The sequence below is a fragment of the Nicotiana attenuata genome, chromosome 8, assembly GCF_001879085.1.
Source record: "Nicotiana attenuata strain UT chromosome 8, NIATTr2, whole genome shotgun sequence".
Taxonomy (NCBI): Eukaryota; Viridiplantae; Streptophyta; class Magnoliopsida; order Solanales; family Solanaceae; genus Nicotiana; species Nicotiana attenuata.
Window position 1 is genome coordinate 24,922,411 of NC_031996.1, and position 24,252 is coordinate 24,946,662.

General features: G+C 37.9%; 1 protein-coding gene across 1 annotated transcript; it reads left to right on the forward strand.

Moving 5' to 3' along the window:
* On the forward strand, positions 14,228–20,021 carry LOC109231080 (uncharacterized protein At1g01500). Its single transcript, XM_019396626.1, has 2 exons — positions 14,228–15,137; positions 19,134–20,021. Exons 1-2 carry the CDS (start codon positions 14,460–14,462, stop codon positions 19,362–19,364), a joined length of 909 nt encoding a protein of 302 aa, XP_019252171.1. The 5' UTR covers positions 14,228–14,459; the 3' UTR covers positions 19,365–20,021.

The window sequence follows — 24,252 nt, forward strand, 5'->3', positions numbered from 1 at the left end:
CATGACATATATAAGTCCTGTCCCAACTCTTGCAATATCGCCACGACGGAAAAGATGTGAAGAAATTCATAATCAACTGACGAGTCAACAAATCGCTGAGTCTCTCCTCCTAACAGGAACCATTACCTCATTATGAACCAAATAACGATATTTACTCTTTAATATGCTTCATATAATCCGATCGCACTAATCCCAGATCCAATAATTCTCGTCTCACCCAGTACAAGCTGCTCAGGCAATAAGCCACCTCAAACACGACCAAAAGCCTCATATGATGCCACAATGTGCCAACAAGCTACCAACTCGAATGTGATACATAATGAAAACGAACTATGAAAATGACTGCTCAACCCATGCAACAAATTAGACAAATGAAAGGTGTTATGAATCTTCCTCAGAAAATGGGAAACAAAACACACAAGAATAAATATACGGGATTGTATTCAACATCACTCTGTTGCGGCGTGCAACCCGATCCAAATAACATACCCGAATATCGGCCACAAGCACGCTAAGTGCATAATACCATCCCTGGGGAGACAGATAGCGCCATACGCTACAAAACTCAAGCACAACTAAGATGCGACATATGATCTGAATCTAGAGAGCCATCCTGCTCACATAACACCATCACTACGCGGAACCTCAACACATATGAAATTTATCAAGTCGTTTCACAACTCACACGGCACAATATAGTATTACATGAAATAGCCAACGACGAAACAATCACTACTAGAAAATAAACCTATGGCAACACAAAGAAAACCGTTGCGGTACATAAGTAAACCGTTGCCATAGATCTATTGCAACGTTTTTGCGTCCGTCTAACTAGGTCGAGTTGCAATAGCTCTACTGCAATGGTTCCGAAAACCGTTGCCCAATAGCAATCTATTGCAACGGTTATTTATCATTCTACTGCGACGAGTATTTTTAATCAACTAGAACGGTTCAAAGGCGTTGCAATATATGTTTGTGTAACGGTTAGTCTTTCTATTGCAACGGTTAAGTTAGGATATTACGACGATTTTTTGCCGCTTTTGCAACGGTTTAATAACTATTTCTACGATTTGTTTGCAGTAACAACAATCTAATAGGTTCTAATGCAACGGTGTGCATTATCTATTGCAATGGTTTATAGTACCTATGGCAATGGTTTAGTTTACCTACTGCAGCGGTTACCTGTCATACTGCAACAGTTTACATGGTTAATTGAGACCGTTTTTGTTACCTATAGCAACGGTTGAGGTAAGCTATTGTAACGGTTTAATTGAACCAACAATATACTCCCTGCTAGTAAATAAATATTTACATTAAATTATAATACACAATAATTTATATAAATCACAAAATAAAACTAATCATAAACATTTACAATCCAAGTTGTAATATCCGTAAAAGCAAAATATTAGAACCTATGTACATAAGTTTAATAATCCAAAAGTTAAGAACCCAGTACATAAGTTTTGCAATCCAAAAGTTAAAGAAGTTTCAAAATGTTTGATAACAAAAGATTCCTAGAACATTTAAAGTTTCAGCAACAATCCAAAAATCTTCTTAAGCATGATCTTCATTCCTTTGATCTTCCCTTTCTTCATTTTCTCCACCTACAAAAGAGGATAAATAAAATTATTATCTCTTTAAATGCTAGTTAACAATTCAAATACAAATGAAAGGTCAAGTCTTTTAAAGGATTTAAGAATACCAGACACACAAATTTTTTTTGACATTATTGTGAGTACTGCATTTACTCCAAGAATTCTTGCATTTTTACTGTATATATAGATGTTTGACATAAACACGTTGATAATATGTTCCCTATAAGGACATTTTTCCAAATTTATCAACGGATTCTTGGTTGCAATTTGGAACTTCGGCTCGTTAAAAGTCTCGGTCCTTGATTAAAATAAGCTTCAACAAAAAGAAAAAAAACAATTAAAGGACAAATTAAACTTCCCGATTAATTATATTCCGGTGAAGCAAAACCAAATATATAGTTAATAATGAAGCAAGGGAAGTAAGAATGCTTAATTTAGTATTAGGAGAGATATTGAAAGTTCATCAGTAACGTTGTTGGTGGTCCATGGTGACCTAAAAGTGTATCTTTCCATAGATTTTGTTGGAGGCGAACATTTAAAAGCAGAGAATTCAGGACACAGTAGTACAAGCTTGATAAACTCAAAGGGGCAGTCCACAAAGATCTAAAGAAGCCTCGTACCTTAGCCAAGAAAAACATAGTTTATTGGTTAGCTGATGTCCTATGGCAGTGTTTACGAACACACAGACACAGGGCAATGCCATTCAAAATTATATATAACTTCCCACAGACCAAAGAATAAGGACGTTGGACATCGCACGTGTAGTGAAATTTTTAACAACTACCTAAAAGACCAATTATGAACTACCAAATGCAAGATAAGTGTCGAAATGTTGAATTTACATGAAAATACATTAACTTTCTATCGTTACCCATTCTAGTTTAGTTGACCAAGAAGTATACTTAGAAGGAGTAGAACCAATCAAATGGAGATAAGTTGCTTTCTCGCTCTGTTATGCATATTAGACTAGCAGAGTTAGACTAAGATCTAAATGACCAATTCTAGCAAATGAATTCACATGCCAAATGCAGAGGCAAAGCAGGGCAGTCTGCTGCCCAGTCATATAAGCAGCAGCAGCAGGAATAGGCTAGAGACAGCAGTAAAATTTGACATGGTGCCCAGACAAGGTAGGATAGGTAAACTAGGTGAAGATGGTGAGATATGGAACAACTGGTATGAGGGAATTATATACAGGAGCTGGAAAGGAAAACAAGGGAGGACTGCAGAAGTTACAAGGCTTACATATCAGGAGGAAAAGAGGAGTAAAATGCCCAGAAAGTTTAAGATTGGGCAATTTAGGCTGCAAACTGTAGGAATTAGGAGCAGGCAAGTCAGGAATCATGCTACACTAGATAAAGAGGAGAGTTTAAGAAGGAAAAAAGAAGTAAAAATGCCCAGAAAACATAAGAGAATTGGGCAGTATAGACTAATAGCAAGAATACAATGGAAGGGATCAAAGGCTGTTAGCACTTAGTGCTCATTCCAATGGAAGGGAATCAAAAGTATGCATAAGCATAGGAGCAAGGATGTGGTTCAAGGAACATAACAGCTACTCTATAAAGCTACATAGGATGGTCACGCAAATTGGCAAATACAAGATAAAATTACTAAGAAGACTCAGTCATATATGCAAGTTAAGGTGGCCCCTTTGGACAGAAAAAACTGGAGTGAGAAATGCATTTGGAACTCAGTACCCAATATTTTTCTCATCAATGATATTCCATAAGGGATGCCACGTAAAGAGAAATGCAAATTCAGGATGGAGATCAAACGCAATTGTCATCAAAGGTGGCAGATTCACATATGTTTCAATCTACTGTAACAACGTGCTAAATGGAGCAGCATGGGAAATCGTCCAATTACAATATGCAGGTATAGTGATGAACTTTGGACAAAAGGAGGAACAACAGAAGCATCATTCACATATGAAGGGGCAGTACAAGGAATTAGCAGCAAGACATAGCATGTTCGAGTACAATAGGCTAGTTTTTATCAGGTTAATAAGCATTTTAGTCATAGACTTTAGAATATCAGTGTGTAATATCAAGGTTGGATATCACCTATTCAATCTTGGTAATAGGACTAATGTAGTTTTCATTTATTACAGCCTTATACTCTATAAGGCAACATCAGACCTTATTTTTTATATTATTTATAAAAAAAACTAGCCCTAGGCACTACCTAGTGGATTTGCTAAAATAAATTCCAGAAATAAAATAAAAAGAAAGATACCAGCAATTAAGATTAAATAGATACATTTTTATGATCTTCCCATAGGACAAGCGGTGTTCAAAAGCTAATCACTCCATTAAGCTTAACATTTTTTTCCATTTCTTCTCTCTTTTGGCTTCAAAAATAACAAACAGAAGTTCATCTAAGGAAGTTCTGTTAAGGTTGTTTTCACTGTTTTCTAATAGTTTTTGAGATTTAAGCTTCATTTCCTGATGTGTCCCAATTATAATTAATATTCAATCCAGAAATAAAAGAGAACGACAGCAACAATGTGTCAACTGTGACAGAAGAAGAAGATGAAGAAAGAGAATGACATCAACAATTTGCTAACGAAGAAGAAGAAGAAGAAGAAGAAGAAGAAGAAGAAGAAGAAGAAGAGATGCAATATTTTGCAATAATTAAGTACACACCTTGATTAGTACTGCCAGTAGATGGACAATTGATTAGTTAAAATATAAATAAATATTATATAATTTATCTTACTTGATAAAATTTTCCACTAGTTCATATCTAGTATTGAACAGAGCATATCGATGTGCTTCATAAGATAACTCTGAATCCATGAGAAAAGTCTTGCCTTTTTTTTTCTTCTTACCTCCAATTGGATGGCCAATCTTAGGGAATATAGGTGATAAATCTTGAGGGCATTCATCATCCTCAGTTTGGTACCTACTGAATCTAGTTTTCACGTCATCATGTAGGTATCTCGAACAAAAAGTCAAGCACTCTTCGGCTAAAAACCCCTCTGCTATTGACGCTTCTGGACAAGATCGATTACGAACAAATGCCTTCAACTTACATAGGTTCCTCTCAATAGAATACATCCAACGAAGATGTGTCGGACCCCCAAGCTTAATTTCATTCACTAGATGAATAGGCAAATGTGGCATTATATCAAAAAATGTTGGAAGAAAAATCCTTTCAAGTTCACAAGTTATTTCAGCTATTTCAGATTGCATTTTTTCAAGATCCCTTCTCATTACAACCTTACTACATATAGCTCTAAAGAAATCGCCCAACCTAATTAAGGTCAACGAAACATTCTTAGGCAATGATTTCTTAACTGCAACCTGGAGTAAGTAATGCATTATAAAATGAGCATCTGACTTTTGTACCCTGATATTTTCATCTCCTTCACATGCACACGGTCTGATATATTCGAAGCACACCCTTTTGGCAATTTGGCATTTTTTATAACGGTGCAAAACAAGCTTTTCTCTTCTGGACTCATGGAGAAACAAGCTTGAGCCAAACTTACTGTTCCATTATCATCTTCTCTTGGTTGTAGCTCCTTTCGTATCCCCATTTTTTGCAAGTCATAGCGAGAATTTACATGATCCTTTGACTTTCCATCTATTTCTAAGAAAGCCCAATCAAACTATCACATATGTTTTTCTCAATATGCATCACATCAAGATTGTGCCTCAATTTGTTATGCACCCAATATGGCAATTCAAAAAAAATAGATCTCTTTTTCCACGGACTCTTGTTGTTACGAAGCCTTTTCTTTTTTCCCTTTCCAAAAACATTATTGAATTCAAGCAATTCTTCAAATACTTCTACACCCGATAAAGAAGTAGGTGCAGGTCTATGCTCCTCCTTACCATCAAATGACCCCTTATCTTTTCGGAATGGATGATCAGGAGGCAAAAATCTTCGATGGCCCAAGTAACACATCTTATGACTATGTTTGAGATATTGAGAGCATGTGTCATAATTACAAACGGGGCATGCCAATCTACCCTTTGTACTCCATCCTGAAAGCATTGCTAATGCTGGAAAATCACTAATTGTTTACAATAAAGCTGCACGCATTTGAAATGTTTGGTTTGTATCAGCATCATATGTTTCTATCCCGACTTCCCACAGTTCCTTCAGTTCTGCAATTAGTGGTTGTAGGTACACATCAATATCATTTCCTGGAGATGATGGACCTGGAATGATCATTGACAACATAATATATTCCGGCTTCATGCAAATCCACGGCGATAAATTATAGTTCATCAACACAAACAGGCCATGTGCTATGAGAAATGCTCATGGTTCTAAATGGATTAAAACCATCGCTTGAAAGACCCAGCCTAACATTACGCGATTCTCTAGCGAAGTCCGGGTACAAGGAATCAAAATCCTTCCAAGCTTCTCCATCAGCCGGATGCCTTAAATTCCCATCATTGGGCCGTTCATTAGCATGCCATTTCATTGCAATAGCTGTTTCAGGACACATGAACATCCTTTGAAGCCTAGGCTTTAAGGGAAAGTACCTTAAAACCTTTGCAGGGATATTAGAACTTGCATTAGTACTCTTCCATCTTGAAGTCCCACAAACAGAACAAGTATCAGCCTTCGTATTGTCATTCCAAAATAGCATGCAATCATTAGGGCATGCATGTATTTTTTCATAATGAAGGCCCAAATCTCTTATCATGTTTCTAGCCTTGTTAAACGACTCTGGTAGTTGAGCAAAGGGAAATGCCTCTTTTATCAAGTCCAGCATGTCTGAAAATGCTACATTACTCCACCCATGCAAGGATTTAAGCAAGTATAGCCGAATGGTGATAATTAGTTTAGTAAAATTTTCACACCCAGGATATAACTCTTGTTTTCCCTCATCAACCAATCTAAAAAATCTCTTTGCATCTTCAGATAGTCCCTCTTTCACTCCTTCTTCATGCATTGACTCACCCTCTATATTTCTAAATGTATCATGAAGTAATCCACCAATATCGTCACGCATGTCAAAATCATCATCATCATTGCATGGATTAGGTGGATTTGCCGAGGAAAATCCTTTCCCATGGAAAACCCATTTGGTATAACCAACAACAAACTCATTTACTACCAAGTGATCCTCCACCACATTTCTATAATGCCAATTGCGATTCATGCACTTTTTGCAAGGACATAATATTTCATTTCCCTGGGAAGCTCGTTCAAATGCCTTATCAAGAAAATTATTTACTCCACGAATATACTCATCCGTCCATCTTAGGAGATTCATCCAACTTTTATCTCCATAATCCATTTAATACCTATAAGATATTAGTAAATCACCAAAGTTAAGATTTATGTTAAGCTAAGTTACAAAAAAATTAAAGAGAACTAATGTTATCAAATAAACCATGACCAAGTACTCTGTTAATCTAGGATTCAAGGATGGCGATCTAGTTCTCATCAATATATGTAACCTTTAAATCTTTACAAACTATAAGTATTCTACAAGCAAATAAGATCCTTTCACTGTAATGCATATGCATACAGGGGGTTTAACCAATAAACCACTTTTACAGATATAAAAAATAATCTGAACAAACAAGATCTCAATTTAAATTACACAAATAATTTCCTGCTCACTTTTTTCATAAGTAGCAACATATAGATATAGCAATTAGAGTGTGTATTTTGTAACTAGGATGTAGGAGTTTGGCATGTTTCTTTACTGAGACCCATCTATGTATGAAGTGCTCTCACAAATTAAACAGATACCTAGCTTTTACAAACAGATAAATTGACTTACCATCAAACAATTTAAACCTACATCTAGAACAAAGGTGAATATTTTTCATAAACTGAATACAAGTAATGATCTAATAAAATAGAAGCAGATACTCCCTACATCCCAATTTTAAATCAGACGACGCCATGCATTTCTATGTACATAATAAGTACCAGCACCTGATTAGAACCTTTCAATTTCCCTTTTCTTTTTTCCTAATATGTGATGGTGCTATTATTGACGAACACAAGAGCAGAAGAGTAAGGGGAAAAACGTGATACATATTTGAACAAACACATTGAACAAAAGTTTGGAATATATTATCTCTTCTAAAATATTCAAACGTTGCTATCATGGAACACACTTCTACAAGAGAAAAAAAAGGCTGAATTTTCACTAGTACCTGAGTTTGCACCAAATCAATCAAAAAACAATACATGTAGACTACAGAAGACAGTCAACAACAACAAAGAAATGCAGAAACTGGTGAAACTGGTGCAACAAATTGGTTCACATCTGTTAAAAAATATAACTCAAACTGTGCAGCAGCCGTGCACAGCAGCTGCATGACTCAATCGAGGAGGCTTATGTGTGGGAATGCTGGTTATTGGATCACCAAAAGCATGTCAAAGGTTCATACAGGGAGTCAGGAAAATTCATGGAAATTCACAGAAGCAGATGAAAGAGGCAACACCAAGCAGCCCTGCATATGTGAAGGGATCATTTTTGGCAGGCAGCTTGAAGACATAAGGGAACCAATCGTTTTAACTAACATAGTTTTCTTTTTTGCAGGAGACGCTACTGTAATCATGTCCTTCCATATGCCAAAATCTCATTTGGTGGTATTAGTACAAAGTACTCATTCCAATGAGAGCGAAGCTGTGGAAGGCACAAACATGACACTGGACTTCTACTGGAATATGCTAGGTAATTACCACATTTTGGGAGATTCTGAACATGATCACCATGTTCAATGGCTCAGTATTTTGATAAAGGAAAGTAACCTAGTAACTATGGATAGCAATCAACATCCAAATCATCACTCATGGATCATACTCGAATTTTGGACAAAGATATACACATTTAGCACAGAATTAAGGTGCTGGGCAGAGGTTTTTGCAGCAGAAAATCACACCTGTGCTCGATGTAATACAAATGCAGAAAATGGCTACATATCGAGGCAATACTGTTCAGAGAGCTGTATGGAAGATTTGCAAGGAAACAAAGCAAGAATTTCAGCATGGAATGCAGATCATATGTTCAAATAAAGCGATGTCACTCAAAAGCTCTTAGACACAATGAAACCCTTTTACCCTGTACCTAAAAATGGAAAATGATTCCTTTTTGCTTTGAAAGAACAAACGATTCAAAGCCTAGCATACCAATTTCGGTTCAAATCATAAATCTAAAGCAACATATACACCACTGATACCCAAAAGACTAAAGAATAAAAAAAACCAATATATCTAAATAAGAAAATAAGAACTTACAATTTCTTCAGCTAGCGATTTCTCACAGTGTGCCTTTTGGGAAAATAATTTCTCGCGATTGAAGCTACTGAGAAACTAATTGTGTGAACACGCTTAAGGAATCAATCTTTTCCGGAGAATCTGCCAACAGAAAACTCGCTTCTAATTGTAGTTACTGAATAAATTAAAGACTCTCATAAAAAAAATACATATAAAATTAAAATAAAAAAGTAAGACCACCAATTTGTGTGCATGCAAACGAAAATCACAAAGAAAATTGAAAATCTGAAACTAGCCTAAAATAGGGAAACTTACGCTGATGGTAGAAAGAGATGCCAATCTTTTTGTCTCTGCAAATACACTTTGCAAAATCTCAACTATTGATTTCTAACTGATTTTGAGACCCCACGATTCTGCTATTTTGTGAATCTATTGAGTATTTAATTTTACAAAGCTAAATTCCACCCATGGCTAAGAACCCTCATTGCAGTGTTTATGTTACAAATTTGGATGAGAGAGAGAGAGAGAGAGAGAGAGAGAGAGAGAGAGAGAGAGAGAGAGAGAGCGAAATTGGGAGTGAAATTGGGAGGAGATGAAATTGGGAGATGAAATTGGGATATAATTAGTTGGGTTAGGGAGAGAGGAAATGGGTTTAGGGTCTGATAGAGTAGTCTGATAGCGTACGTTGTTTAGGGAATGAAAAAGGGGATATTTTATATTTCAATAAGAAATACGAGTAAATAAAATATTAAGGAAAAGATTTTGGCGGGTTTGGCAAAATAGACGAGGGAAAATAAGGAGGGAACCCAAAACCGTCCCCATAGGTAATTTTTCCCCAACACCGTGCCAATAGATGCAAATATTGCAACGTTTGTAACAACCGTTGCTACAGTAGGATCTATGGCAACGGGTTGATTATTAAAGAGTATCGAAATCCTCCAGCCCTTTTGGCAACGGTCTATATATGGTGTATGGCAACGGTTCTGTTACCGTTGCATAAATTTTCGTTGCCACAGGCCCTATTTCTAGTAGTGAATGTCCAACGTCCGAATACTCCTCCATAAGGAGCGTTATGCTAAAATGAATACATCCGGCCTGATATAGAGCCCACGTTCATATTTAGATCCATCCACAGACCTCAAGCCGAATATGATCGTACCGCACTAGGCTAGTAACCTTCCAAGGATTCACCATAACCCTCTTTACCATGACACACAAGGACATCCGTCAAATCCGGAACAAACTTCTATAGTCCACCACCAAATGAACCGAGTGCCCTTTAGGCATAAATTCTCACATTAACGATAGTACCACAATCTCCATACTTGGTTTTCAATCTTTAATCAATTAAGTGACTACCTGTCACACTTATACCATCTTCTCGTAGGATACGCCCCCACGACCTTCCGCACCAGGTAACAATCTGCACACTCATACCACCGGCCATACTAATGCTGTAAAGCAAATTTAGGATCCGCAAATCAATACTCAAAGCCTCTTACACAGGACACCAATCTCAGATGATGCTAAAGATAATACCAGCTTACTCTAACCATCTGAATCCATTTTCCCTACCCATCCGAGCTGGTGACATTCTTGTCGATACCCAAACCGCAACCTTGATCCTCAACTTCCAACTCCCCTACTACTCGATGCACTTAATCATGCCAATGCGCAAGAGTACAAGAATTTCATCATAACTCCTGATCCACTAATAGGGTACCGGCTTCATCATATAGAAACCTTTTACTTAACTCATTTAAAGAGAATCATTGCAACACGTGACTGAATTCTCATATCCACAGAAAATACCAACCTCAAGTAGTGGTCTAAACCACCATAACTCTTCCAAGATCCATCTGTACACAACTGTCCATAATACTCGAAAGCCTCCAAATAAAATCAATTACGGCGACCGTCAAACCTCGCATGTACCGTCACAAATCACATGAGTAACCCAACACGCTGAAGGAGCTAATCATTGCCATCATCATGCCGATTCCACCATTGCTAACCGATCCGACTTCTTCTAATTTACCTTGGACTTGCCTTAGGAATAATAATATCTTCATTCAAAACATAGCGAACTCAATCCGCACTCGTCCTGAGTGGCCCCATTTCACGAGACCACACTGTCTCAAAACCCACGAACCATTCCATACCCTCCTTGTGCGCATAATCACGTCTTCAACTGGTACACGCATTATGAGTATTCTTCTATAAATCCAATGTTATTTCCTCCCGTTCTTCTTATACTAAACCGAAGACCGGAGATAACGCCGGACACCCCAAGCTCCTTTATCATAATCCGCTGCAAAAGCTCGATACTCAACCATACTATGGACTCGAAATCCTTAGGCACCGCAATTTAACTTCTGAATCTACTAGGACCGCTGTTGAGAGTCACCCACTCTGACTTGGTCCCAAATATAATCAACTACGAGGCTCCGTTAGCGCATGACCACCCTCTCAAAGAAGCACCCGGCTGAATCACCTTCCTTATAACTCACTTCTACATGAAGCATAATTCCTGAGTCTTCCCAAATCCTGAGCATGAGTTGATAATGCCAATTATGGAACACATTCCTCAAATCCTTTGCTCAAATTACCACTGATGTTTTCTTTCCTTAGTCGCAATAACCCATCAATATACCGATAACCAGAAACCTCATAAGTAGATAACCATACAATCCAATCGTAGCCGGCGGGGCTCTCTTACTTAGCTTAAAGCTACCATTGCATAAACCTGGAACCCCCCACTGATGTTTTCTTTCCTTAGTCGCAATAACCCATCAATATGCCGATAACCAGAAACCTCATAAGTAGATAACCATACAATCCAATCATAGGCAGCGGGGCTCTCCCACTTAGCTTGAAGCTACAATTGCATAAACCTGGAACCCACCGAGGCTCTTTCTTCATCATTGGCATAATCTTGCACAATCAACCCGCCAAATTTCTCGAAATCTTTCTGTTAACCCTTCATGAACACTCTGAATTACTAGCCACATTTACATATCCGACCTCTTACTGGATAGCCAGTAGAATTCTTCATAAAAGCTTCGTCAACACCACGCGACCGCTAACCTGCTCACAGGGGATAACCCACTTGTGGAAATTGCATGCCGACATCTTCCAACGTCGCTGCACTGGGTACAATCATTACGAAATCAGTAGACCATCCTGAGCCGGAGCTCATTCACCAACCGCACAAGTCCGTTCACTCCTCATGGACATCAACTAAAGGTGCGACAATACATCCTAATCCGAAGTCACGTTGTATCCTTCTTCATATCAAGCAACTCCTTTCTGTCGTATCCAATCTCTCGCTGTATAATAGCTAATATTTCGAATTAAGTCCATAGACCCAGTCACTGTCCACCATAAATCCCAAATCACTCAAAACTTTCCTCAAGGCGTGTATTTATCTTACCACTGAACCCATATGCTACTCTGCCACTCTCCCACTTAGGTTAAACCCTCTCCTTTAAGCAACTACTTGACTTCTGCTTCTTCCACCCGGCCTTCTAAGAATTTAACCGCCGCAAGACACCTCCTACATGTCCTTCCTCATCCTTTGCCGCCCAGTTATTGCCTTAAGTCAAAATCCATCTTTGTAGCACTTGAACCAATAGGTCACTACCAACTTTAAACCCCTTCGAAGATCATCTTCATTGAGCCCTCAACAACGGGAACACCGATTCAATCCTGAACCACCGCACACCGCGATCTCTAACAGTCGCTTCCCCGGCACTATTCCATAATAACTTGCCTCGAAGGCGAATTGAAGAAGACCTAACATCGGCAAAATTAGCACATTCAATCAAGGACGACGACACCACATCATAGATGAAAATTCCACCACGCTCGTAAACATCAAGTCTCATTACTCCATCAACCCAAACTCGAACATTTATAGTGCGATTGTCTTTCCTCTATCGGAAATAAAATACGGAATCTCTGAATCTCCTTTCAGGTCATCCACTGCCTCGATACATAGACAAGCATCCTACTATCACATCAATAATGTGCGATAACAACTCCTGAGCATCATAGAAACCTGGGCATAGCCTTAAATCTCTCAGAAGTACAGCTACTGAGCTGAAATGACAGAATATCCTTCTGCAAGGCGGCGACAATAGCCCTCTCAACCACAGAGGGAGAAACATCCCGCACCGCATCTGTGGTACCATTAAAATTCCTCACTTCCCAATTTATATCAAGCGCTTCACGTCGCATAATATTGAATAGGAAGGAAATGAAGGCATACACCTCAAAGTAATCAAATCGCACGATGAGGAATCAAGAAGGGAAATGCTCCTAACAACCCTGTAGCCTCTCGAAGATAAGTACAGACGTCTCCATATCGATCCACAAGACTCTACTAGACTTGCTCATGACTCGTGAGACCTAAGTGAACCTATTGCTCTAATACCATGTTGTCACGACCCAAAATCCGTTAAAAGATCGTGATGGCGCCGGACACCACTGTCATGCAAGCCAACACTAAATAGTTAATTAAATTCTCGTTTTAATATTTTTGAAATCACAAATTTTCTTCCATTTAACTAATGAAAAGATGAACTTTATAGAATAATTAATAACATTTTCAATCTTGATGCGGAATATCCCATAATCATCCCAGAACCCGGTATCACAAGTGCATGAGCATTCACTAGGTTCTAAAATACAATACAATAACTGTCCGGAATAAAAATTTGGACAGAAAAGAAAATACAAGTACTCTGAAGGAGACTCTGCTGGTTGCGGATCGTCTCATAAGATGCAACTCATCTAAGTCCCCGTGTCAACCACGCCACTACACCCACAAGACCACTAGACATACATTTGCATGTACAACAAAATGTATAGCAAGTGTAGTATGAGTACGAAAATAATGCGTACCTAGTAAGTATCCAGTCTAATCTCGAAGAAGTAGTGACGAGAGGTCGACTCCGACACTTACTATGGCCAACATATATACCAATAATATGATAAATTATGAATTTTATGAAACGACTGTAAACTCAATAGCATGAAACAAGTAAATAATTATTTTGTTAATAGGAGATTTCCAACTTTATTTTCAACATTTATCAACTTATCACCGGCCAAGGAGGCAATATCATTTATTATCAAGGTCCAAGCAATAAATTAAATCATGCGTAAATTATGCCGAGATCATATGGCCGATCCAACATAATATCAAATTGTGCACTGCCACAGGGTCGAATTCAGGATTTAGTGTCCTGGAGACTGTCTTGAAGTTTTACTAATTTTTAAATATTTTATAAATTATAAATATATTTTAAATAGCTTACATAAAAGTGATTATTGATCGCCTTGACTATTCCTTAAGTTGGCCCAAATACATCGGTAGCATCGTTTCTTTCGCAAATGTTAAGAGCAACACAAAAATCTCCAACTGACGCGTGTATGTCACGCTCCACATGTCCGTTCCCTTATCGCTCAAGTCTTCTCGTTGACCCCTTTATCATACTTGTCCTTTACCATGTTCATACATATACCAAAATATCTGCACCCCTAATTTTCACTCTAAATTCAGAAAACCCTAATATGACCCCTAAATTTTCCTCAATTCTCCTGGTTATTCAATGATCAATTCTATTAATTCGCTCTAAGTTGAAGAAACTTTGTGGATTTATGGGTAATCAAGGCGAAGAAATGTCAATGACAATCTACAAAAATTCAAATTTCACCGGAGGTTGTTTAGAAATCCGATTATTCTACGTACGGATCACCCCGTGTTCTGTAGAAGCCGTACCGGACCACCTCGTACTCCGCCACCTCCGGCGCGAGATGGGAGTGTCGTTAGAGATCAACGGCTCTCGTGTTCCCGCCACCGACACCGCGTCCGTCACCCTCCGTCGCGATCGCGTCGACAAGGAGTCCTCCGAGGTGACGTACGTGAGCACCGACAGCGTTAGGGTTTCAGGCCCGGTGGAATTTGAGGTATACGAAAGTGAAAGGGATTTAATACTTTGTGGATCGTTGGAGAGAGTGGAGACGGGTTGGGCTAATGGTAATGGGATCGAGAATAATTCGAGGACTGGTTGGAGCATGGATTGTTATACAGCTGCGTCATTTGGGAATGGGGGATCGGCTTTTGTTCAGCCTAAGTTTGGGGTTTATTCGCCGTCAATTGAGGTTTATATAGCGGGTTGTTGTTCGGGTGTACCTGTGATTTTAACTAAGACGATTCAGGTTAGCCCAAGAAGGAAGGTACCTAGGCAGGGGATGTTGGACGCAATTCCTGAAGATGAGGAGGTTGAGAAGGAGCATGGGGGCTCAAATGGATTTATTCGACAAAGAAACCTACCGGTAATGCAATTATGACCTTTACCTTTACCGTGATTAGAAGGAATAGAGGGATAAATTAGCTTTTTGTGTGTCAATGGTGTTGGTTAGGTTCTTTCTGGATGAAGCAGTGTCTTGAAAAGCACAATTCATGACATTTAATAACTATATATAATGATCAAATATCAATTAAAATAACTACAACAACAACATATCCAGTAAAATCCCACAAGTGGGGTCTGGGGAGGGTAGTGTGGCGAGGAAAGAACAAGACAAATGCGCCATCTGTGTGTAGTAAAGTAACTAATTTCAATATTTAATATACAATAATGCAGATAATAATTCAACTCCTCAAAGTTGAGATTCAAAGAATCGATTGCTTCCTGTTGGGATCACTTTGTGCATCATTGTATGAATGCATGGCTTCCCCCTCAAAGTGATAACCCCTCGCTTGGCATCACTTCATCCCTTTAAGCGACGAAGCAATGATTTTTAATGACACTGGGATGAAGTGCATCCAAGAGTGACCATTTGAGGTTCAAATCCCGCGGATGCGAAAAACACTAGGTGATTTCTTTGCATCTGCTTAAGTCTTGTTACTCGGTATCTGTGCTGGTGGGAGATGGTGAGAGGTAGCAGATATTCAGTGGAATAGTCAACATGCGTGCAAGTTAGCCCAAACACCACTCTTATCAAAAAAGAAAAAAAAAACTGAGATGAAGTAAATAATTTCATTAATGTGGGAAAGTTCCCATGTACAAGAAGTATACGAGTGGATGTAGTAAATAATTTCATTAACGTGGGGGGAAAATTTCCGTACACAAGAAGTATATCAAAAAGTAGAGAACTTACAAAAATTTGTTGGATAATTGTGTTGGCTAGGTTCTTAAATTGTTATCGTGATTTATCCTGGGTGCTAAGATTTAGTAATGTAGCAATTTTTGTATGATGATAGCATAGAGTTATACAGAACCTTTAGTAGGAACCAACTTAATCACAGATGAATTGTGTGCCCAAAAGATTGATCCTTTGTGCTGAACACCCATAACGTCGGTCTCAATTTGGAACATGGCTTTTTGAAGTATACCCAAATCAAGGAAAAGAAGGCCGTTGCATTAACTTTTCATTTCTGCCAGCAACACTTTTGATTGATAGCTCCTCGACGAATTTGAGTAACTATAACTGTATCTTGTTGAGCATCAGTTAGCATTTTTTGGTACTACCGTACAAATCACCAGCTTAGGAGTTGGGTCTCATCATTCACTTTCACCTGCTATATGACAATAAGTGATGCGGTAAGGGTTCAAATACTTGAATAAGTGCTTATTTAAACATGGAAATCAAGTGAGAAGTCACATCATGGGAACATTGTAGAAAGCATTAGCAGCTCTTTCTTATTTCACTTGTATTTTTGGTCTGAACAGACTGATAAAAAAATCACATGTATTTTTTGTGTGAATAGAGAAATACATAGGCAACTGCTAGTTTGATATATGCTGTGAACAACTCGTTTTAGTTATAGACACTTGTACATACTTTTGACACGTCTTGGTGTATTAGTAATGAAAATTTGACTGGGAATTGTAGTGAAGTACTATTCACTTTTTTGAGGGGCTCAACCAATGCTTGCCTGAGAAGTAGATTTCTGTTAACTCTGCCAAGATCAAGTTTTGTGAAGCTGTGAAGAATGACCTCTAAAAACGGAGAGGGAAACCAGCTATTCTTTGGCATAAAACCAAAGATAACCAAAAATAACTTCATGGTCTTTCCTCACTACTCTTAATCTAATAAAGTAGAGGTTGCTGTTGCAGGCTTATCTTTAGAATTCACTGCATATCTTCTGGGTAAGTAAGGATATAAACAATGATGTAAACACTTCAATGTGGTGCTTGATATTGTTTATTGGTTAGATGACTGCCAACTTATGAAGGGCTGGAAAAAACTTATTAATAAGGGTAGCGACCTCTTACAATAGCGACTCAGCATCTCATCTGTTGTACAAATCAAATTCTCTCTCTTACCTTGTGACTGGTTTTTACCAAGTCATTTCAACTGATGGTGATCTTTGTTTTTTTCCCGTTTCTCCTAGTTGTGAATTCGTCTCCATTAAAGGTGCTACAGAAGTTAATTGTAGCAAAAATGTGGGACTTGAGAAGGGGAGAAATAAATGTATAAACTAACACGCCCGAAAGAGAAGAGGAATATGGACTTAAACCAGGTGAACTATATGATAGAAGATTCTCAACAAGTGTTGACATGAGATAATCAGATCAAGGCTAGCTGGATGGCTATTTTAATCAATTGTTCAACTCTAATCACGAGGTAACCTTACAGATCTCCGTACATGTTTGCACGGTAAGAAATAGGCTGACAGAAGTAAAGGATCCATGAAAATTTGAGGATTATAAAAGCGTGTGGCCAATATGGCATCCACATATGGTATTCATGTAGAGGTTTGGAAGTGTCCTGAAAAGGTGTAATACTATGGCTTCCCAAATCATTTAATGTTATACTAAAAGTCGTAGAATGTCTCTCACAAGTGAAGAAATATCCAATATATGAGAAGTAACAATAAAGAAGATATTCAAAGTTGTGGGAACTATCACGACATTAAGCTTATGAGTCATACAATGAAACTTTGGTAAAGAGTGATAGAGCGTAGATTTAAGACACCACAAGAGTGACAGAGAACCGGTTTGGTTCTTTTGGTTTTGCGGCCAGTAAAACAGAGGCTATGTTCTTGTTAAGAAGATTGATGTTTTTCTGTCAATGGGCATGCGAAGAACATGTTGGTTGACGAGAACAACAATTTTTGTTGCCATTTATGAGGTGCTTGTCATGGTTGTGACTATCAGATTCAGCCTGAGAACTGTAGTCGTTGTTTACTTTTAGTGATCCGAGTGCTTATTTACGAATACACTTGTTTCTCTTCTTCCCTGTAGTTCCTGATAAGGGAGAGATCACTCGGTCAAACTGCTGAATTGTCTTCCTCTAAACCCTACTCTCCAGCCTCTCAGATTTCACATGTAGAGGTCTGATCTCTGGCTGAAATTTATTTTATTGGGATGAAAATTGTAAAATATCTTTCAGATTAAATGTGGACCAAGCATCTTGATCGTGTGTAAGAAATCTTGACAGATATCAAATACATGTGGCCTTTCGAATTGATTTGAGAGCAATTAGTATGATTCCACCAGAGAAGTTATGGCTTTAAAAGGAATTAGTCAGGCTTCTCAGAAGTTGTTTACATGTCTTGTGAAGTTGTGTTCTGTGGGCAGTAAATACCGTCTCTTTTGCATCCTAATGGTAAATGCATTAAAGCTACCTTACTGGATCTGCAGTTGCAGGCATCTTGAAGGATGTCATGTTAAAAGGTTGATTCCAAATGTGGATTGGCATGAGAATTTGTATCATGTAAACAGATTATCCAAGTTCTAAAATGCTTGTCAGTGGAGCCTATGATGTGCCAGATAAAATGTCTCTTCTGCATCCTAAAGCTTGCGTTATAACCTACATTAATTTAACCTTCTTTAGATGTGTGAGATAATTTTTCTTTTGCATTTCTGTTTCTTTTCCATTCTCATCTCTCTTTGAACGGGAGCCTTGGAGCTACGGTAAAGTTGTCTATAGTTGTCTCTGTGTGACCTATAAGTCACGGGTCGCACCGTGGAAGAGCCACTAATGCTTGTATTAGGGTGGGGTGTTTACATCACACCCCTAGGGATGCGGCCCTTTCCCGTACCCTGCGTGAATACGGGATGCTTTGTGCATCGGGCTGCCCTTTTTTTCTCATCTCTCTTTGAGTTTCTCAAATGAGCTTCTATGTTTCTCTTTTTCTCATTCCATCTGTTTTTTTCCTCTTGGTTGTCTCTTCCTTGAATCAATTTTAAACATTCTTATTTACTAGTTGATGGGACATAGTTATTGAGTGCTGACCAAATGACAGTTTAGTTTGGTTTGTCAAAATAAATCCAATGACAGTTTATATATTTTGCTTACAATTACTGTGTTTTTTAGCAGATCGCAGAAACAGACGTGGACGATTACGAGTCTGAAGTGAAAGCTGGATATGGATTCTATTCAGAAGACATGTACCATGGTGAAGATGGTCAACTCTCCTGGTTCAACGCAGGAGTGAGGGTTGGTGTTGGGATAGGCCTTGGGATGTGTGTTGGTGTCGGCATTGGGGTGGGACTACTTATGCGTTCTTATCAGGCAACCACTAGAAATCTCAGGAGGAGGTTTTTCTAGGCTTGATACTTTTTATGATAGGAGTGAAATGGTTTTCTTGACTTGGATTTTGGAATTGGGAAGCAGGACGTTTTATGGCCATTAAAATAGTTTGGCATATTAGTGCAGAGGCAATGGAGAAGCACCTAGTGCTGCAGCTGAAGAGTGGTAACATAATTATCAGGTGGGAGGCTGTAATGCACTTCCTATCCATATACAGAAGCTGCAGAAGACTTCCGTCCAAGGCTCGTCGTCGCGAGTCGTGAGTGATGGTATTCTGTGGATATAGCTATACTCAAACCCCAGTGCAGAAGACTTTGTCAAGTTGTAGTGAGACTATATGCTGTATTTAGAACTGAATATCTCGTGTATAGGTTTTTTTTCCCCGGTTAAGTCGTTTTTTCCTGTTAGTTAAATGCCTTAGTCTTGGAGCTGGTGTGTGCTGAAGGCTTTTGTTTAGGTAACCTTTGAAGAGTTGGCATTTGTCATACAATTTTGGTAGTTAGAATAGGTGGCTTGGTGTAACAAACTTGGTTTGTATAGGTACTCAGGGAAATGCTATTGTATTAGGAATCCAATAAATTGTAAATGCTTGATTTTGCTTTCATATTTTCACTAGGAGCTATACTGTATGAACGTGCGATATGTCGTAATAATATGCTTTTTGTTCTAGTTAAATCCTTTTAACGCCTCTCTGAATTCTGAAGTCAAATGGGAAAAATCTTTCTTTTATACCACTAGCATTATTTTTTGGCTGATATCATCTTTTGATGGTTGAACATGAAGGTCTTCTTAATTCAGTTGTCTTTTACTAATAAGGCAAGAAGACCTACTGGGAAAGTCTCATTAGCGTGTGTGGTTGTTTCGAGTATTGTATTTCTAGAAGTATTCCAATATAGTGATTACGATCATTTGTCAACGCCTATTGCTGCTACTTTTAGGCTATTTTCTCCTCTCTTTTTTACCCATCCGTTTACCTATTGCTATCCATTGTAGGTCTTCTTTCAAGTTCTGGACAATCAAAGCAAGTACAGATTTGAAATTTTCAAAAGGTAAAAAATTGTTATTTTTTCGTTCCTATACAATATTTGAAACTTATATGCCAAAATTGTTCTAATTTTGTATATTACCCGTCCTAAACAAGGATTACTTACAAATTATATACATGCCGCCTTAAAAGGCTCCCAATCCATTATTAGTGCCTTAAATTAGGGGATTGAGTTACACAATTTTCCTTTTTTTTTTCCTCTCTTCCCCTCAATTTCCCTGTTCTCTGTTGCCTCTCTCTACCCAAAATTTTGCGTTCCTTTTAATTGCACGTTCCCTATTCAACTCCAACTATTTTTCGTCACGATTCCCTATTCTCTGTTTCCATAGTTGGGCATATCAACTATTCCTTTTAATTGCAGAATTATATTGCATTCCTTAGTTGCCAGCATGGTTTTCCTTAAGAAATATAAATTGTTTCTTTCATTGCAGAATCCTTCCCTTCCTTAACTGACTTATCTTTTTCCTTTTCACCTAGTTCATCCCAGAAATTCGGAACAGATTTGTGCTATCCGCCATGTCCTTTTTCAAAGCTTCTGTAAATATTCCCAACTTTTGAAAAGTTAGTTCCGGCTTCACTAAGCTCCGTTTTGATTGGAATTTTAGAGAGGAAGAAGCACACACCACAAACAGGACATATATATCAATGATCTCGAGATTAGCTGGAGTTGAAGCGTAAGTAGAACAGAGAGATGATAAATTTGTATGGTACAACAATATACAAATTAAAAAATAAATTTCGTAAAAATTTAATACAAATTTGATACATCTACAACATCATATAAACTAAAAATAAATTTTATACAACTAATTATATAGTATACAACTTATCTACAACTTTCGTACTTACTAAAAATAAATTTCATACAACTATACAATATACACTTATTTACAACTAGTCTACAACTTTCATACATTATTTCTACCCAGTTAAATACAATTACAATATTATACAACTTAAATACAATTTTTTTGTATATTTTGTACCTGATTTGTATATATTTGTGTGTGGTGTGTGCTTCTTCCTCTCTAAAATTCCAATCAAAACTTACTCTCTTAATACAATTTTGATACATATCAATAACTTTATGTAAAAAGATATTATTGATAACTTCAATACAAATTTTATACAACGATTCATACATTATACAATTATTTCTCAACTTTAATACAACATTTAAATAAGAAATATATATATATATATATCTACAACAGAATAAAATTTACATACAATTATAATACACTTCACTACAATTTTGTAAGTATATTGTATGTTATGTGTTCTTCTTCTTCTTCAAGTTTCAATCTTAAATTCAGCAAAAATCAAGTCTAATCTTCACCAAAACACCCTCAAAATTAAGATACAAACTCCAAACAATATTCCCAATTGTTTGCAACAACACTCAATCCCAACAAATAATGATTTTTGAAAATCCAAATTCGATTTCAAAGCTTCAAAACTTTTTAATGGATGTCAATTGCAGAGAGTCAAACACCTTCAAAATTTATTGATTGACAATTTCAATTTGAACACCAATTGTGCAACATGAAAGGAAATTGCTAAGTTAAAACGATTGAAATCCATTTATGAATTTCACGAAAACTATACACAATAAGAAAGCATTAAAAACATAGAACACCAAATAAAGAAAAATTGGGGAAAAACAGAGAGAAGAAGAGTAAAGAGACGAAGAGAGAGGGAGGGAGAGAGAGAGGGGGGGACAAAGACAGAGAGAGAGAGAGACGGAGAGAGAGAGTGAGCAAGTATAAAGGGATAAGGAAATAACTTATATTCCTTATTCAATTGCTAATATAAAGGGATACTCATTTAAAAATTATTTGTATAGTAATTGGTAAATTATATGTGACCATGTAAGTAAATTAAAACTTGAGTATGGAGGGTAATAAGTTTTTCAAATAGTGTATAGGAAGGTAAATCTCTAAAAAAATTCCTCATAGAAACAACCTAAAAGACAACAAAAAAAAAAAAGGAAAAAGGAAAAGGAAAATAAGTAGACAAACAAATGCAGAAATAGCGCTCAAATTTCACAAGTGAAATTCCAACATAATATTCTAAGGTTTTGTATTGGTCTAAATTTGGCGACTTGATGAAAGAAAATAAACAAGATCGAGGCCGGGGTCGACCATGGCATAATAGCGGGAAGTCGTCCTCAGAAGTATTATTGCCAAGGACAAGCAACTGGAGTAATGAAATAACGGTAGGATAGGTTTAGAAATAGACACAAGGAATATTCCTTTGGATATTCCTTGTTTTGTACTTTTTAGGGTTTCTTGGAATATCCCTTATAAATAGGAAGAGATAAAGAACAAAGAGGGAAGCTTCTTCACTTTTTGATAAGAGCACATTATAAAAGGTTGACTGAAAAGGATATACAAAAGTTGTCTTGTTCACCGATTATCTTATTCAAGCACACGGTGTTTAATCTTTGGTCACAAGATCCAAAGATTCCTTATCCATCTTCACTTCTCATCTTTCCATGTTGCTGTTAGGTGGAAGGAACATCCAAATCATATAATAATTGAGTGATAGGTTCTTTCTTATTACACTTATTGTCATTATCTACAATTATTGCATGTTCATGTCATAATATTTATTGGTAATTATTGAGTATAAATGTGCTATTTACTACTCTCAAACTCTGTTCGTCTTACCGATATCCTACAATATTTGATCTATAATTTATTATATTTAACTAAGATTCACCCATTATTTCATCATTAATTAGTTTAACAAAAGGCTTAATACTTTTTGGTCAAACAATTTGGCGCCGTCTGTGGGGATCGAACCATGAGGATTTGGTTGTAACCTGAGTGGGCGTCCAAGAAGCTCAACAACTCATGCCCTGCTGTTGCATCAATGAGCTGATTGATATGAGGCAACGGAAAGAATTTTTCGGGCAGGCCTTGTTTAGGTCTGTGAAATCCACGCACATCCGCCACTTGAAAGAGGCCTTCGGTATACTAAGGCAATACGGCATGAAGCTGAACCCCGAAAAATGTGCCTTCGGCGTAACTTCGGACAAGTTCCTCGACTTTTTGGTGTCACAAAGAGGCATCGAGGTCAACCCCGACCAGCAAGAAACATGTGCAAAAATTGACAGGCCGCATAGCTGCCCTATCGAGGTTCATCTCACGATCCTCCGACAGATGCCACTAATTCTTCAACGTGCTCAAAAAGGACAACGGACTCCAGTGGAATGCGGAATGCATCGAGGCCCTAAGAGAACTAAAGGCGTACTTGTCCTCACCCCCACTACTCGCTAAAGCAGAACCCGGCGAACGCCTCTTGATATACTTGGCCGTGTCAGAGGTCGCGGTAAGCGCAGTATTGGTCCGTGAAGATAAAGGTACGCAATCTCCAATCTATTATATTAGCAAAACTCTGGTCGACGCCGAAACGAGGTACCCTCACCTCGAAAAATTAGCCTTGGCATTGGTCATAGCTTCACGAAAGCTTAGACCCTATTTTTAATGCCACCCCATATCGGTGGTAACGACCTTTCCCCTACGAAGCATCCTGCATAAACCCGAGCTATCGGGGAGATTGGCCAAGTGGACCATAGAATTGAGCGAGCACGATATAACATATCAGCCACAAACAGCGATAAAATCGCAGGTACTCGCCGACTCGTCGTCAATTTTAGTGCCAAAATAATGACTGAGGTCGAGCAAGAAACTTCTAGTACCTCGCCTAGTCTACCCGACCTATGGGTCCTATACATCGACGGAGCATCCAATGCGCCAGGATCTGGACTGGGACTCGTACTCGAGGTCCCAACAGGCGGAGTCATCCGCCAATCCATATGGTGCCCTAATATAACTAACAATGAGGCCGGGTATG

Coding starts and splice junctions, on each gene's coding strand:
- LOC109231080 (XM_019396626.1), top strand. CDS start 14,460: ATGGGTAATCAAGGCGAAGAAATGTCAATGACAATCTACAAAAATTCA. Junction 15,138..19,133: donor TTCGACAAAGAAACCTACCG/GTAATGCAATTA, acceptor GTTTTTTAGCAG/ATCGCAGAAACAGACGTGGA.